General features: G+C 35.8%; 1 protein-coding gene across 2 annotated transcripts; it reads left to right on the forward strand.

The window, feature by feature from the left end:
• The first annotated feature begins 6,200 nt into the window (after nucleotides 1-6,200).
• On the forward strand, nucleotides 6,201-16,931 carry LOC139978805 (uncharacterized). 2 transcript variants are annotated; one of them, XM_071989306.1, is made up of 6 exons: nucleotides 6,201-6,549; nucleotides 9,850-10,018; nucleotides 11,191-12,161; nucleotides 12,611-12,677; nucleotides 13,624-13,792; nucleotides 14,561-16,931. In XM_071989306.1, exons 1-3 carry the CDS (start codon nucleotides 6,409-6,411, stop codon nucleotides 11,448-11,450), a joined length of 570 nt encoding a protein of 189 aa, XP_071845407.1. In that variant the 5' UTR covers nucleotides 6,201-6,408; the 3' UTR covers nucleotides 11,451-12,161; nucleotides 12,611-12,677; nucleotides 13,624-13,792; nucleotides 14,561-16,931. The 2 variants fall into 2 exon arrangements, with proteins under 2 accessions (XP_071845407.1, XP_071845408.1); XM_071989307.1 differs by having other exon boundaries at nucleotides 6,207-6,556.
• Nucleotides 16,932-17,148: the final 217 nt, after the last annotated feature.

Below are 17,148 nucleotides of genomic sequence, written 5' to 3' on the forward strand. Positions count from 1 at the left end.
CTAAACACGTATACTATTTGACTAACAACATAGCATATTCTACCTGGCAACACTAGCCAATTATGTCATTATTAGTATATCAATATCTACCTTACTATGCGTTAAATTAATGAAAAATAGAGGAATATCAAAAACAAACATGGATTGCGGAAAATTACAGCGAGAGCTATTTATGAACTCTTCACAATTACGTAACAAAAATACCCCTGACGCTTCCGTTGCGCAAAAGCGCATGCGAGAATAACAGCATCGTCGCATCTACTTCCAATGTTGAAGCAAGTTATACAAGTATCTTTAAAATAATGAATGAAGGAAAAGGTATTCTATAAAAGTCCCCTCGACGATTAAATCATCTTTATTCAATAACATTTTGTGACATCATCAATGACTAAGAATTAAGTTGTATTTCATATAGATGGAATATTTACTATAGCAGGTCTGTTGCTATCGGGACTTCTTCCCCCAAACGACGGCCTCTCACTTAGCGCATGCGCACCGATGTGCATGCTCTTATCCAATAGAGAAGGTCACGTGCACTCATGCCTCACAATATGTTGACATCAATTTTGATAAAAGCAGACTGTCAGTAGACTTTGATTGAAGCTTTTCAATAAATTTTGCAAATCAAAATCTGTTTACAATATTGACACAATTTACTGACATGATCTTGCGACCCATATTTTGAGCAATATTTGTAAGGTTTGGTATAAAACAAAATTCTGACCCCAAACATGGTGCTTCTTTAAAGCCTCATCAAAATTTGTTAACAAATAGTAATGCTAAAATAATAGATGTTATAGAAGTCGGCTTCACTAGTTCATTTTTGTTTTAATTCTCTTCATCAGAATCGGGAGTTTTTTTAATACTCTGTGTAACTGACATAAACTTGGTGTAACATGAGGAGATATCAGGATCAAATATGTTCATATCTCCCTTTTCAACATCGCTTATCTTATCCCTTGATTTTTCGTCAATCAAGTTAGATATTAAATTTCTCCTGAAATATTCTCGTAGCTATGCATCAATGTAATAAAGAAAGATAAAAAAAACAATTTGTAAACGAGATGTTCCTTTACAGGTGTACGGAACAATCGTGTTGATTTTATGTGACATCTTCGCCATGGGAGATGTTTGTGTACGAAATATTTTGAAGTTCAAAGACTATATAGTATACACTCACACACTCACACAGATCGTAAGGGAAATGAAAAGAAAAAGAAAACCTCCCAAAACCAAATATGAAAGAATCTATAGATGTCTTGGTAAGTTTTGAAACATTGCGTTTATGATTTGTAAGAGTGAAACGAACGGCTGCAGGAGAAGATGGCGAAAGAGGAGGGGTAAGAGGAGGGGTAAGAGGAGGGGTAAGAGGAGGGGTAAGAGGAGGGGTAAGAGGAGGGGTAAGAGGAGGGGTAAGAGGAGGGGTAAGAGGAGGGGTAAGAGGAGGGGTAAGAGGAGGGGAGGGGGTCCAGAAGCATGAAAAGAGGCATTATCTGAAAGAATGAAACAATTCCAACGAAATAACGAAACAAACACTTATCAATTGACTTATAAGTTGAGAAGAGTGAAGCGACTGCTGCCTCCAGTATGTTATGCAAAAACAACGAGAACCAGATCGGCCCCCGTGTGAAGTCTTAGTTTTACTCTCCTAAATGCATGGTCATTGTTTGGTTTGGATTTACGTTTATTCGTAACCAAGGAGATGCTACAAATAGTTTACTGAATATTTTTGAAAACAATTCGCTTTACGAAAAAGACTCCATAAAACAACAGGAAAGTTTGCGAAAAGCAATGAATATTATATATGATAAATAAAGAACAAAATGACACTATTTAATCATAAATATATCTGTAATGATAATAAGACTTGCTTCAAGTCGCTTGCAAATTTAAAGTCCCTTAATCAGTTAAGACGTTTTATCATTTTGAGTAAGACAATCTAATGTATCATGTTTACACATTTTTGAATACCCTTCATCCCAATTAACATACCATACATATTTACACAACCAGCTGCCTAATCATAAATGAGCAAGTTGTTAAACGTGAATTCCAATATACATAATTATTTTTCCTACATTGTCAATGTATAAATGCAAATGTTATAAAAATTCATAATTTCTGTTTTAATTTTTGCTTACCTATTGACCTACGTTAATTTTTCCTTCCATAATGGAGTAGAGTATCACTAGATTATAGTAAGAATGATATGAACAAATCCTACTGTGTAAAACAACAGAAAGACATGTAAAGACAATACAACCAGCCAGGGAGGTAGTAAGCTTCCAAAAAGTGGAGGGCACAACATCAGAGGGGCACTTTCTCATTCCAAAACCACCACACGTTATGCTAGAAACCGATAAACATATATCACTTTAATAAATATGATGTGTTAGTATGCTATCAATACTATTTATTGAGATTGTGTTATTGTGAACCGTGCTACAAAAAGATATGGGATGCCATTTTAGAAATAGAATGTACAGGCTAAAAAAAAATATTAAAATAAAATATTAAAATTAAAAAGACAGTTGGTCATCAAAGGGGCACATTTGCTATTTTGGAGGAAAAAAAGTGTGGGGGCACGTGCCCCCAATGCCCCCCCCCGGCTCCTACCCCCTGACACCAGCCACTAAATTGATGAACAAAACACTTCCAACATAGGTTTAGTAAATTGTTTGTTGTTCCCTAAGTGATCATACGTTATGTACTGATTTACAGTATTAGTCAAACAGTAATAAGGGAAATGACTACGAATTCCATATTAATGCCAAAGAGCCCGAAAACTCCATAGTAACCATATCCTCGCCAATCATGTAACAGTAATATATACTTTGAAGAAAACGGATGATATATATTCGCAATTAATGACTGTTTCGTCTCTATAGTTGTAACCCCAAGACGCACATAAAACTATAGGCTACAAGACTAATACATAGGTAGGCAATATATATACCTTATGCAATAAAGCATCGTCCACCTCTTCCTAAAATTAAAAAAAAAGAATGAAAGAAATAAATAAAAAAGAGAGAATTTGAACTTAGGTATTTGAGTGCCATATACATAGAAGCAACGCTTACATCTATACGCAAGAAGAGGCATCTTCTTGAAATGTCTCGACGGTATTTCATAAATTCACCTGACGACGAAAATGGATCCTTGGATAGAAATCTCAGTCTGGTCATATTTCCAGGCTAAGTCATTAGAGAATGAAATTCGAGTAAGATTGATGTCCTAAGGAAGACGTTTTAAGGGTAATAATTACCCTTAACATACACAATGGGACTTAAAGTGAGGCATATAATCTCTTCAAATACGATGAAAAAATAAAGAAATTTACAACAAAATCAGTTATAATTTAAATATTCAACTTTTGTATTTCCGAGGCTATTCTATCAGTGGAGGTTCATGTTATAGTTGTTCGGTATATTTATTTTAAGATAAAAACAAAATTTCTTCCTAATATTCAAATGTATTGATGTGTTTAGTAGAAAAGTGCGATGGATTTAAACATGGTAAAAATTTGTGAAAATGTTGAGTAATGCTTTGAGGACATTCACCTGAATATTACATTAGTATTACGTCATCACAAATGACATTTTCAATCTCATTGAAAGACATAATCCGACATATGTCGAACTCTTTCACATATGACAGTTTCTTCCAATAGAGAACCTTAAACATGGACATGTGACAGAATCCTCCAATGAGAGCACGAGAAACCAACATATGCAAATTTTACATTGACATATATGTCGATTTCCGGACTTACGTCACGCTTGGCGCCAAAAAGCGTTCGTTACTTGTAGACACAGTATTCAAATAGAACTCAATTCACTTTATTATTTTCGAGATCTTTTGTGTAGACCTATAAATATACAATATATTATAAGACAAAACTGAGATTTTGATTCAAAATATGTCTCCCTTTAAGTGCTCTCACCGATCATTCTCTGACAACAACAAAAATCCCGGAACAATTAAAACTCGGTTGTAGCTATTAAATTTGGAAACTGTGTAGCCTCTTACGTTTTCCTTTATTCTTGAGATATATAATGAACATTCTCGATAATTTTTGAACGTACGTAACCTTACCAATGGGAATCGGAGATCAGATTGCTTACACGTCAGAGAAGAGTATTCTTCTTCTTTTTACGATAAAATGTAGAACTGAATACATCAGAAATCTAATCAAGCTACACTGTTAAAAATTTCTGTAAATTTACAGTTAATTCCTGTCGATTTTTACAGAAAAAGCCGGTTTTCTATATTTACATGTAAACGTCTGTTATTTTAACAGACGTTTTCTGTACAGCAAGTGGTTTACACAAAATTGTAGTATTTTTCCCTCCAAAGAAAATTTACAGGAAAATCCTGTAAAATTTTCCAGAATATGTCAGTTTTTAATATTTACATGTAAAATTCTGTGATTTTTACAGACGTTTTATGTTACAGCAAGTGGTTTACAAAAAATTGTAGTATTTTTCCCTCCACTGAAAATTTACAGGATAATTCTGTAAAATTTTCCAGAATATGTCAGTTACATGTAAACTTATGTGATTTTTACAGACGTTATATGTGTCATGTACTTTACAGAATAAGTTTTTTTTTTTTTTTTTTTTTTTGCAATCTAATGCATGTAAATTGGAATTTGAAGAGTGTTATACGAAAATATACTTGAAGGTGGAACACGTTACCAATATACAATGGTATACAACAAAATCCATTGTGCAGTAACATTACCGTTTGGCAAAGAAAAGAATGAAATCCAACCATGAAGCTATTACCGATAGCTCCATGATCCAACCCACAATTACCAGTTAACTTTGTCCCTACAGTCGTTTTCTGCCTTAGTGTTACATTTGAGCAACAACCCCCAACCCCGTGAGGCTCATCAATGACCCTTAATTATCCAGCGAACGAAACCAATGTGAAAGGTAACTTTGAAGGGTCTGTAGGTCAAATATGTGAAATCTAACCATTTAGAGTTTTAGAAACGAATTATTTGTAAATGCCTAACGTGTTAACTAATGAAAACATAATTTTACAATAGATGGTACTGTTCCAATTGGTTTACCGTTTGTTTAAGGAGTATACAACTTCCGAAATCCTATCAAAACAATAACTGCTGTGAGCTGCCAAGAATACAATGCCCAGCCTTCAAGATGTAGTCTAATTTATTGTTGTTTTATGTTAACTTGTATTGTCAGTAAAACATGAACCGATGACAATTCCGTGTGCTCAATGTACGATCACTGGGTCACACACATGCAAGGGCGGCGGAACCGGGGGGGCACAGGGGGCACGTGCCCCCCCACTTTTCCTCAGGTTAAAAATGTGCCCTTTTTCTACAAAAATTTCTAAATAAAAAAGAGTTTACAAAGCGAAACCCACGTCGAATGAAATATTTCGGGAAGTTTTAAATGTTTACTACCACAGGCGTAGGAGCCCAATTTGATTTGGGGGGCTGTAACGACTTGCCCGAAAAATATTACCAAAATTTTTTGCGCGCTACGCGCGCGTTCAACATCTTAATGTGCATATCATATAGGCATGCGTTGGTTATTACTTCGCATGCCAATAACATACAATCATTTGCCGTGTTATAGCCCTTCCAAATTGGTTAGAATTATTGGCAAAGTCCTTACAATAATAATGATCATAATAATATCAGTTTAACCATTGAAAAACACATAGAAAATTATTTTTTCTTTCAGTATTTTGACATATTTCATTTGCTTTCATGCATGTATCGATCGCGTGTGCAGGGACTTGGACTTTATAATGATTTCACCTCATTTTGTCCTTTTCCTTGTTTCCCAATTTGCACATTAGATATTGCAGTGCTAGTATGCATTGTTTCCTTGAGGGGGGGGGGGGGGGGTGGCGTTGATGGAGTGATGTGTATACGCAAGTAAGATAATACAATAAGAGTTATAAAGGGTACTAAATATCAGGCTGCATCAGTCCAGTCGAATTTCTGCAAAGTGCCCTTTGACGTTGGTGCCCCCCCAGATTAAAAGTGCTTCCGCCGCCCTTGCACACATGCAGCTATTTATAGCTAAATGGGTCACCGAACGTATCAAAATGTTGTTAAATATGTCTAGTACAGTAAATGTCATTTCATTCATCTGAACCGCCCCCCCCCTTCAACCCCTCCTCCCATTCGACCCAGCCGGTCTAACTCGATGATTGGCGTCAACGTGTCTGTAACAGCTATGACGTCTCGCGCACAGGCGGGAATTCTTTTGATACATTCTGGGCGGCTGCCGTTGGCTTTCCCGGAAAACTTGGCTACAGTCCAGCATGCAGTCACATGACCCAAGTTGGCGCGCGATGTCAGAACGTCCAGTACATGCTGCGCTGTTCTGTACATTATGATTGATCGCATCTCGCATTAACGTACGTATGAAGTGTATAGATTGCACAATACAATACTACAGCGCTTCAAAGTACGTCTACACGAGAGGAAAACAACTGCCGTTGCTGTCCAGTAGGCTACGCACATTTCCACACCAGAACAGGACTTCATTGAGTACTTCGTCAGACGTGAGTGGTAAATTTATTTTAACCATATGCCACATTTGCATTATCATAATCAACAAAACAACTTTGAAAGCCTGTCATAACAAAAAGTTAGTTTATATTTTAGTTCTTACCGTAGGGCCTAGCCTAGTACTACCGTTAGTTTGCCTATATAACGTAGACCAGACGAACGATAATTAAGAGTTAGACTATCACTATAGTAACACTGGCGCTGTATTAGACTACCTATCGTCACCCTACCGTGCATTTTGATATGTGCGTGTGAAGCTTAGCCTTGCTTCATGTTGTTTAGGCCTAGGTTAATATGATTTAAGGGTGGGTACATTGTAACTTGTAAGTTAATTGGTGCTGGTAGCCTGCATACATGGATGATATTGGCTCTCATCTGGCATGTAATATGCAGTCTTTAGATTAGCCAAGGTTAATTAGACTTTTAGAACATGGCTGAATTTGAAAAGGCATAATTCATGTCTCTTTCAAATTATCAATAGTGAAGCAGGGCAGAAATGTACACCTGTAAAATATGCAATACACTAACAGCTACTATCCGTGGCTATGTTGATCATGTGAGTTCCCATAGGAATATACCTCAAGTGAGATTTCCATGTTGTTTTGTTAATTGTGGCTATACCCTATCAACTTTTGCTGCAATGAAGATTCATGTGACTAGGTATCACCGCCATATTCAAAAGCAAACAGCAGTTGCAGCAAAACTTCAGTCAGTTAACCTGTCATTGATTTGTATGTATGAAATCTGTCAAAAAGAACTCACAGATCTGTCCTCATATTTGGCACACTTAAAAGCACATATTAGAAAAGGACAAGTTGTATCTTGTCCATATAAGAAGTGCAAAAGAGATTTTTCAAAAACCAGTTCATTTACAGCACATTTGTCACGTCACAGAAACTGGTGAGCTGTAAACATTTTGGATAAATACAAACTTTCTACTCGTGATCATTGCTCTTTGGATCAAGATATACCTCTAGACACTAACTGCTTTGATGTGTCTACAGAGACTGATAGATTTGTCATTGAAAATGACATAAGCTGTGATTTCGAAAACAGTAACAATTGCCAAGGTAGGGTGCAAGAAACAGGTCAGTCTAGGCTTCAATTTCAACAAAATTTTGCCTTGTTTCTTCTGAAACTTCAGGCAAAACAACTTGTTCCATCACAAACAATTCAAATGATTGTTGAGGAGCTTCAAACTATTCACAGTTTATGTCAACAAGATCAGGTTTTGAAAATTACTCAAAAATTGAGAGATGAGGGTTTAGCAGAAGAACGTATCAAATGTGTAGCCGATTATATGAATGAGATAGATGCATGGATTGCTATAGTTGTAAAGGAAAACTCAGGCGCAGCACTGTAGAAAAGAGTAATTTACTATAAATCAGCATTCAAGTTTGTTGCTCCAATTGCAATATCACTAGGGAGAGATTCAGCACAAAAAATGCAATACTATCATTACATTCCAATCAAGGAGAGCATTCAATTGCTCCTTTCGGATGATTTTGTGTTGGGACAATGTCAAAGTAGGCATCACAGTGAAGACTCATCTGTTCTTACTGACATAGTGGATGATACAGTTTTTAAAAAAAATAGTTTGTTTCAAAGTTGTGAAAGATCTTTGTCCATCATTCTCTATGAAGACTCATTTGAAATTGTAAACCCACTTGGGTCGGCAAGAATAAAACACAAAATACTAGCAATGTACTTTACACTTGGAAACACCCAACCTGAGTACAGATCTGTTGTTGATGCAATGCAGCTTGTGTTTTTTTGTAAAGAAGTTGATTTTAAGGTCTTTGGGCAGCAGAAGGTTTTTGAGAGAGTGATAAATGATTTGAAAACATTAGAGGAAGTTGGAATAGAAACAAGTGACGGGGTGGTCTGGAAAGGTGCGCTGTCTTGTATATTAGGGGATAATTTAGGTTCCCATTGTATTGGGGTTTCATTGAGAGTTTTTCAGGAACTAACATGTGCCGCTACTGTTTAATAACTTCACATGACTTTAAATGTAACGCACCATATGCTGTTGGGAAGCCTAGAACCAAGGAGGAGTATGATTCTTGCATTGCACACCTTGAAGATCATGAAGAAAATCATCATCAAGGAATTAAATTTAATTCATGTTTTAATTCTTTGAGGTATTTTCATGTGTGTGCACCTGGTTTGCCACCATGCCTGGGGCACGACTTGTTTGAAGGAGTTGTTGATTACAATGTAGCCATGTTTATTCAATACTGGATTAAACAAAAACATTGGTTCACATATGCAGATTTGAATATAATGTTGGTACAGTTTAAATTTCAAGGACGCGATGGTACAGTTTAAATTTCAAGGACGCGATGCAAACAATAAACCTGCATTTGTAAATTTATCAGGTAACCGCTTAGGTGGTCAAGCCGTTGAAAACTGGAACCTTTTGAGACTTCTTCCAATTATTTTGAGTGCATATGTTAAAGATCATAATGACCTTGTATGGAGACTCTTTCTTCTTTAACGAGAAGTTGTTGAGTATGTGTGTTCTCCAAAGATTTCACATGAGCAACTTGCATATTTAAGGGTGATAATGGAGGAATACTTGACTGAGAGAAAACAACTCTTTGCTGATACTCCCTTCAGACCAAAACATCATTTCCTGAGCCACTATCCAGATTTAATTATTAAGTTTGGACCATTAATGAGAGTGTGGACTCTATGCTTCGAAAGTAAGCACTCCTATTTCAAACGTTGTGCCAGATCTGCACAAAATTTCATCAATGTTACACAGTCTTTAGCAAATCAACACCAGTACTTTCAAGCTTATAACAGCTCAGGGAAAATATATCCTGATAGATTGGTTATTGAAAATGCCACATCCCTCAATATAGAATGCTTCATGCCTGAAATAAAGCATGCTTTGCAGGCAGCAAATGCAAAGTTTGATGATTCTGTTATCAGTGACAGAGTTAAGATGTTTGGCACTTCTTACCAGAAGGGTTTCTTTGTAATATGTCAGTGTTCTGATACATGCTTTTCAAGTCTTAAATTGGGTTGCATTTTGTTTGTAGTTGTTGAAAGCCAAAAAGAACTATGTTTGAGCGCAAGCTCAATTATGGAACAACTAGGAGTATATAATGGGCCTTACAAAGAAACTTATAGTAAGCAAATGTGGCATATGAATTATTCTGAATTGAGAAGGAACTAAAACCTTCACTTCCATTACTCAGGTCTGAGGTTCTCTTGTTAAAATGAGCGTGTCAGAACAATCAGATGATACAATTTGTCTTGAAGATTTTGCTTTATCCATAATGCAGCATCTTCCTTCACTGCCACTTGAAATGGTGGACAAAGTAGTTGAACAGCTCCTGGCTGCTGGTGTGGAAAGTGTGTGCGATCTCAAGCTGATCACTGATGAGGACCTTTCCAGTGTACTGAAGCCAATACAGAGGAGAAAGCTGTTAATAGCATGGGCAAACAAGGCAGGTAAGCAGAAATATAATTGCACTTTCTAAATATGATTATCCTCCTTTTTTTGAGGAATGGAGAGGTGAAAGGGGAGGTTAAGAAGTAAGTTACAAGAGGAGATGGAAACATTTCTAAATAGTAAGTACATGTGATACACAGAAGTTTCTCTTATTGTCTAAGACAGTTGCTGGTACCACAAATTGAATAAGGAAACTGGTCTCATAGTACATCATTAGCATTTTTGTAATTCTCTAAAGAAAATTTTCTGGGTTAATTATTAGTATTATACATTAGATTTGAACTTTTTTTTAAGCAGTTTTCAAGTAGTGAGCAAATAGAAAACACCAGGTCAAACTAATGAAATGATACACCACATACCCAAAATAAAATATTTATCAACAAGAAAAGAGGAAACCCTTATTTTCAATTCAAATTAAACATAGAACGTACGTTCTATGTTGTTTGTAGAGTATGTTGAAGTTCATATGAGAGTATGACAAGGCTAAAGGTCACCTTGAAAAACAACCACTATGGGTTAGTATGGGGTACAGTACCTCTACTCTGGGATCATCCTTGCCCCCACTTTGGGGTCCAAATAAGCGGGCACTACGCAAACGTCTGCAGTGACCAAATATCGCCATGGACTCAACAATTTGATATGTGTGAGTGTTACTTTGCCCCAAAAACACTTGTATACCAATAATCAACAAAAATTGCCCCAATAATTTCACACTTTGGCTATACTGATTGAAAGATGCAGGGAACTGTGGCAATGGCTTGCTTTCCATACAGTATAAGAATACACCTCAACAACTTAACAAACTATGAAGCACGCCTTGTCCGATGCTTATGCACAAGGTCCATATGGCATACGGTACGGTGTGTACATGTGTACAAAGCCATTGCCTACGTCAACAAACAAGCAGCGACTTAACCGAAACAGACCTGTCAGAGAATGCCCCTGTTGCCAATTGAAGATATGCTTGATTCGATAGATTGAGAGCTTGAGTGCTGCCCCTGTTTATTGTGTATATTATGTTATTTTATTGTGTTTATTGTGTTCTGTGAGTGTCCAAAAAACTAGTACCTTAATGCAATATATGTCTGTTATCAGGAAATAATTTATCAAGGATGTTTATTCATTTCATATCATCTACTTTCATTGATGTGACATATTTTCATTCTTAAAGAAAAGTTGCTTGGATCAGCATCTTCACAATCATCTGAACCCGACTCTGTGGCCAGTTCACCAGGATGCAGCTGGGTGCCCAGTTCAGCAGGATCAAGTCCAGCAGTGGTAATTGCAGATTGGGCAGAGTCATTTAAAGTTGATTGGGATAAAATGCCTAAAAGCCTCACAAAATCACTCCAGAAGAAACAGAGACCCACTCCCAAAGATCGGCGTGAAATGATCAGAATATTATGCAATGACATATATAATGAAAGTTGAGTCAAGTCCAGGACGAAAGCACCTTTCTATTATTGCACAGAAGATCGTTCGTGAGTTTCCAGAACCCTTTAAAGATGACATTGAAGGACTTGTTGTTGGTAGTGGATATGCATCCCTTCTTACACAGTTGGAAAACCGTATGAGCAATCTCAATAGAGGCAAATTTCACCTAAATGTTGGTTACCCCCTGTTTGTAGAGGGTGAACAGAATGAAGCACTAACAAAGAAGCGTAAACTCAGCACCTCATATGGCTGCAAAAACTGGCAACCAGAGGACCTACCTGAAGGGGAGGATTGAGACACGCAGAGAAAAAAGACAGATGACTTAAAGGTGATGCATGAACTTAACATATGGGATGACAATGAGTTTGTTTTCCTCATGAAAAATGTATTTCCAACCATCCGTGCCAAGATAAACAGTCAGCAAGTTCCTGTATGTGCTCTCCTTGATGAATATCCTTTCTTGTTTGAGGAGGTTGGGATGATGGGACATTTTGAAGATTTAGTGGGCATCAAACTGAAATCAGTTGAATTCAGAAGTTTCTGCAAGTGTCAGCAAAGAAGAAGAAGGAGGTGCAAAATATAATAGCTGATGTGGAGAGTGCTAAGAAGGAAAGTGGTGATCATTCCCCTGATGTTCCAGGACTTATTCTCCTCCTCCTCTGCAATCACCTTGGAGATAAATGGGATGATCTTTTCTACCTTGCAAAGGTAAGAAGAAGCTACCTTTATAAATCATTAAGCTTGTGAACTAGCACTATTTGTGAACTAGCACTATCAGAATAGCACTATTTGTCTGTGTTTTTCTCTGGTTTGTCGTTCTTACACTTACAGTTATGTAGATGTATTGGTCAAGTTGATTGACTTTATAACGATTTTCCTCTGCGATGTTCACTGTTTGTAGGTCAGCTGTAATTGTTGTGTATTGGGACTCTGAAGTCCAAAGTTCAGTACATCATATGCCATCAGTTGATTAAGATCTTCCCCATTGTCATCATTTTGATTTCAGGGATGCATATTGTCCCTCAGTTTCATTTATTTTATGTTATGCTTTGGAAGATACTACTGTTTTCCCAGATGGCATCTTGAATGTTTTGTCCCACATAATAAGATAAGTATTCCAAACAATTTTAATGTTCCTACATTTACATTATGTTCAGGAAACCAGTACTGTGCAGAATATTACTAAGGATCTGAAGTCAACATTCCCATGCATCATTATTCAAGGTGAGAAGCATTTGGAGGATTTTGCTCTAATATGCATTTCCTCCAGTACATATACACTGCTCTTTTTCCCCTTTTTGGTTTGGATGATAGTTGTAACCTTTGAAATTTGTGATGGTGAGTATTTGTGCGTGTGTATGTATTTTACTGATGCCTACCTTGTAAACACAATTTCTCATGAAAGGAAGCTTAGATAGATTTCATAGTTGGCATGTGGGTGTACCCGATAGAGTACAAGAAGCCTATTGTTTTTGGCAAAGGTCAAAGATCATTTGGGGTCAACAGAGGTGAAACTGTGAATACTTTGTAAACATGATATCTCAAGAAGGGAATCTTGGACAGATCTCATGTGGTATGTAGGTGTGGTCACTTGAATCAACAATGGTCAAAATTTGAGAATCTTTGATTAAAGAAACCTAGGAAGTTATATGTTGGCAAGTGTGTCAATGACACCTCATAGTGCACTATCACCTGTGGAAGACAAAGTCATGGGTCAATCTGAGATTTAACTGGGAAAACTCTGTTACAGCATCAATTCAGCATGTATGTGTGCATTTGATGCTCAGCATGTAACATGAAACTCAAGAACTATAGCCCATTTTTTACTTCATATGTGGTAAAAACATTTTGGTTGACCATTGCAACATTTTCAATGTCATTTTTGTGTTGCTGATCTAGGGTGCCTCAGTAAATCGATATATCAGATAAACCGTTTTTTCTTTCATATCCACACCGACAAAAATGAAATCTGCCATCAACGAATATATCGAAATACATCCGAAGCAAACCTTGAATACCGGTAAAAATAATATTGAATAAAAAATAATGACCCATTAGTACACGCGAGTTGGAGTATATTCACGCTGCAACTGTTAAGTAGTGGTAGCAGTGGCATTAACTTTAAATGAACATTCTCTTAATAGTTCTAATTGATATTTATTTTTTGCAGGTCCAAACATGTACACTGGAAGAAAGTTTATGTTGGCAGTAGATATGGTTATTGTTAATGACCACATTCAAACTTTTGAAAGTGCAATGATCATGCTGTTTGCAATGTTTTTCATCTAAAACATTGAGCATCCATCTGAAGGTGCAACTTTAATGGAGTTTATCCAGCGGTGAGTAGGCTGAAAGTACCCTAGTAATAGTTAACCATTGTTATTTTGTGTGGGCATTCCCTTGACATGGAATGTAAGAGTGTATGCATATTATTAGCCACCTTCCAAAGATCAGCCGATCATAAAGGTACCAATATAGAAAAAAAATCAACAAATTGCAGTTAACTCAACTCCTGGGCAGATCATTGAAATAAATCATACTCTGTTCTCAGTTACAGCTGATTTACTTATTTTGTACTGTTTGTTGTGGTCCAAGAATAACAGCAGCTTTGGTAACCTTTTGTAAACATTGATGACCTTTACATAATTTTCACCAATGGAAAGTTAGTGTAAATAGTTGAATGGCATGTTTTATTATTTTGGAGAAGGGTGGGAATGTATGAGTTTGGTTAATTACTGAGAACACCTTCACAATTTGTTACAACTATAGGGTATCAGCTTAAACTGAACAAAATTGAAATTAAAAGAGGATTCACAAATTAGCTCTTCTTTTCAGATCATGATTTCCTAGAAAACTGTTGAATTCCAAAGGCTTGTAAATTAAGACAGGTAGCCATCTCAATTGCTTCTATCAACACCAGTGAGCACACATACAATTGGAAACTGAGTTGTGTCACATCACATATTTTGACCATATCTTACTATCATGTATGTCATACTGTAGTGTAAATTTGAGACCAAAGGAAATTAATTGTTAAATGGTTTAATAATTGCTAACTTATTTGAACTTTATGATTTCACAGTTCTAATTTTTGCTCCTCTTTGCAGCTGCTTTGTTGGATTGAATCCAGAAAAGGGAAGAAAGACCCCCAAATCCAAGAAGAGCTATCCTGTCAACCCAAAAATTTTGGCTTTGGTTGGAAACCTGAAAGAATTTGAGTCAGATTGGACAGTCTAAATGCTTTTCAGGCACTTCCCATGATTCGTCACATTAGTCTGACAATTTGGTAACGTTGAATTATAAATCTAGGTCACTTAGTTGATTTAAGGTGTTCCTAGTTGAGAAAATGTTAGCGAGCCTCTTGAGCCTCCTTAACTGGAACCATTGACTCTCCAGCTACAGAGAAGTCTCATTTACAAATGAACAGTTAAACATTTATACAGAGTTCAAACTATTGTGTTTAACTTTGTTGGTGGATATTTACAAGGTTTTACTTGTTGACAAACTTGTTACAGACTATAATTTGGTGCTATTATGACACCTTTCCAATAACTCCATAAACTCTGAAACTCTTCCAAGCAGGTTCACAAATGTTAGAAAAGTTTTGAATCCATAATAGTTTCAGATGTCAAGTCATTCTGTTCATTTTGTTAATGCTATAAGCTTGATATCTAAATTATATTTTGTTGTCAAAATATAAAATCTCTATGCTAAATTTTAACATGAAATCTTTTCATAAAACTGCTCCTTCCACTCAAGCAGAAGCACAGGAATATAAGGACAACTTTTTTAATCATTTACGGGTACAAAGGTCAAATCATTGTTTATATTTCTTTTGATCAGATGATTTACAATATCTTTGGTTAACAGATTAGTTAATCTTTATTCTTACCTATTGTAACATATCCTTGTCTTTAACTTCCACTTTGAACTTTAAGGGCTAAAGAAGGTCACGAAAATTAGAAAAAGTATACAATCCTTATCAGCAATAGAGGAGTTACCACAGTTACAGGTATTAATTTTCTGTGAACATTGATATGCCCATTAAAGTGAATATGGTATATGAGCGATATATTTAATACTGCTAGAGCATTTAAAAATACATGAAATGAACATAGTTGTAATAAAGTTAAGTGAAGAATAGTGAAGACACCTAAGTTTCTGTGGTCACATAATACAGTGACCTTGAGTGAACTTTGCATACTTCAAGTGCATCTGTAAATAAGAGGGAAAGGAACTTTGTTGTAGAGCAATGAAAGGGCCAGGAACTAGCAGGTGTCAAAGCTTAGTGTTTTATGATCAGTCAATTGTGAAAACTTTCAGTGGCTGATCCAGGATTTCCTGAAGTGGCCGAAGAGACAAATATGGCCACATACAGACTTATCAGTATATTTCCAAACAATGAAAGTATCGTCTGTATAACAAAACCTTTTCCAAAAGAAAGGCTGGGGCACCCAGCAAATTCCCAGCCATCAATAAGAGATTGCCTTATGATGTTCAGTCTTATATATTACTTTTAAGGTTTTGACGTTCAAAAATATGTTTCAACAAGTTTTAAAGTTGTAAATAAAAGTTTCAGAGAACAATAAGTTGTTTTTTATTTTATAATCTCACTGATAATAGTAATTCCATCTGACAGCCAATTTTACAGACAAAGACCTATTTATTGCAAGGAAAAAGACTATAGATAACATTAAAGACTAGACTTTACCTAAAAGATACAGTAAATTAAAAGTCACAATACAGTTATTTTACAGAGAAAAAGACATACTGTATTTCAAGAAAAACTGTGTAAATAACCATTTCAGACTTTATTTTACATAGAATGTAGTGTAAAATAACGGCTATCATATAGTAATTTACGGATGAAAACTTTTATAATGCAAAGAAAAACTGTATGAATTACGCTCTCATACTGTGTATTTAACATAGAATTCAGTGTAAAATTACGGTCGTCGTACAGTAATTTTACGGACAAAGACTTTTATAATGCAAAATAAAAACTGTATAATAACAGTTTAAACTGTTTATTTTACATAGAATATGGTGTAAAATAACGGTTGACGTACAGTGATTTTACGGACAGAAACTGTTATAATTGGGGGGAAAACTGTGTAAATAACAGTTTCAGACTGTTTATTTTACATAGAATATGGTGTAAAATAACGGTTGACGTACAGTAATTTTACGGACAGAAACTGTTATAATTGGGGGAAAAAACTGTATAAATAACAGTTTCAGACTGTTTATTTTACATAGAATATGGTGTAAAATAACGGTCGTCGTACAGTAAGTTTACGGACAAAAACTGATATAATGAAAGAAATAAACTGTATTAATAACAGTTTTAGACTGTTTATTTTACATAGATTATCTGCAGTTGGAAATAACAGACATTTCCTGGAAACTCTGCTGCCAGAGAAATTCTGTATTTTAACAGAATTTTTTTTAACAGTGTAGTCTATTAGAAGTTGTTAGGAAAGAGGAAACCTGAATAGAGTTTTTTTTTTAATGGAAGAAAGACAGATTTTTTTCGTTCATATCAGTAGACTTACAAGAAATTCAAGAGATTACATGAAAGCTCAAGATTCGTCAGAATGCAGGTTTTGTAACTGTACTTTGTATGTGTATTACAGTAATTGCACAGAGAGAGGGATTGTGAAACATTTTTACGCAATTTTAAACTTAAACAATC

Source organism: Apostichopus japonicus, chromosome 13, assembly GCF_037975245.1.
Source record: "Apostichopus japonicus isolate 1M-3 chromosome 13, ASM3797524v1, whole genome shotgun sequence".
Taxonomy (NCBI): domain Eukaryota; kingdom Metazoa; phylum Echinodermata; class Holothuroidea; order Aspidochirotida; family Stichopodidae; genus Apostichopus; species Apostichopus japonicus.

Excerpts from the sequence above, each read along its gene's own strand:
- LOC139978805 (XM_071989306.1), top strand. The coding sequence starts at position 6,409 with ATGAAGTGTATAGATTGCACAATACAATACTACAGCGCTTCAAAGTAC. Across the intron at positions 6,550-9,849 it reads CATTGAGTACTTCGTCAGAC|CATCTTCCTTCACTGCCACT; the intron begins GTGAGTGGTAAA and ends TCCATAATGCAG. Across the intron at positions 10,019-11,190 it reads AGCATGGGCAAACAAGGCAG|AAAAGTTGCTTGGATCAGCA; the intron begins GTAAGCAGAAAT and ends TCATTCTTAAAG.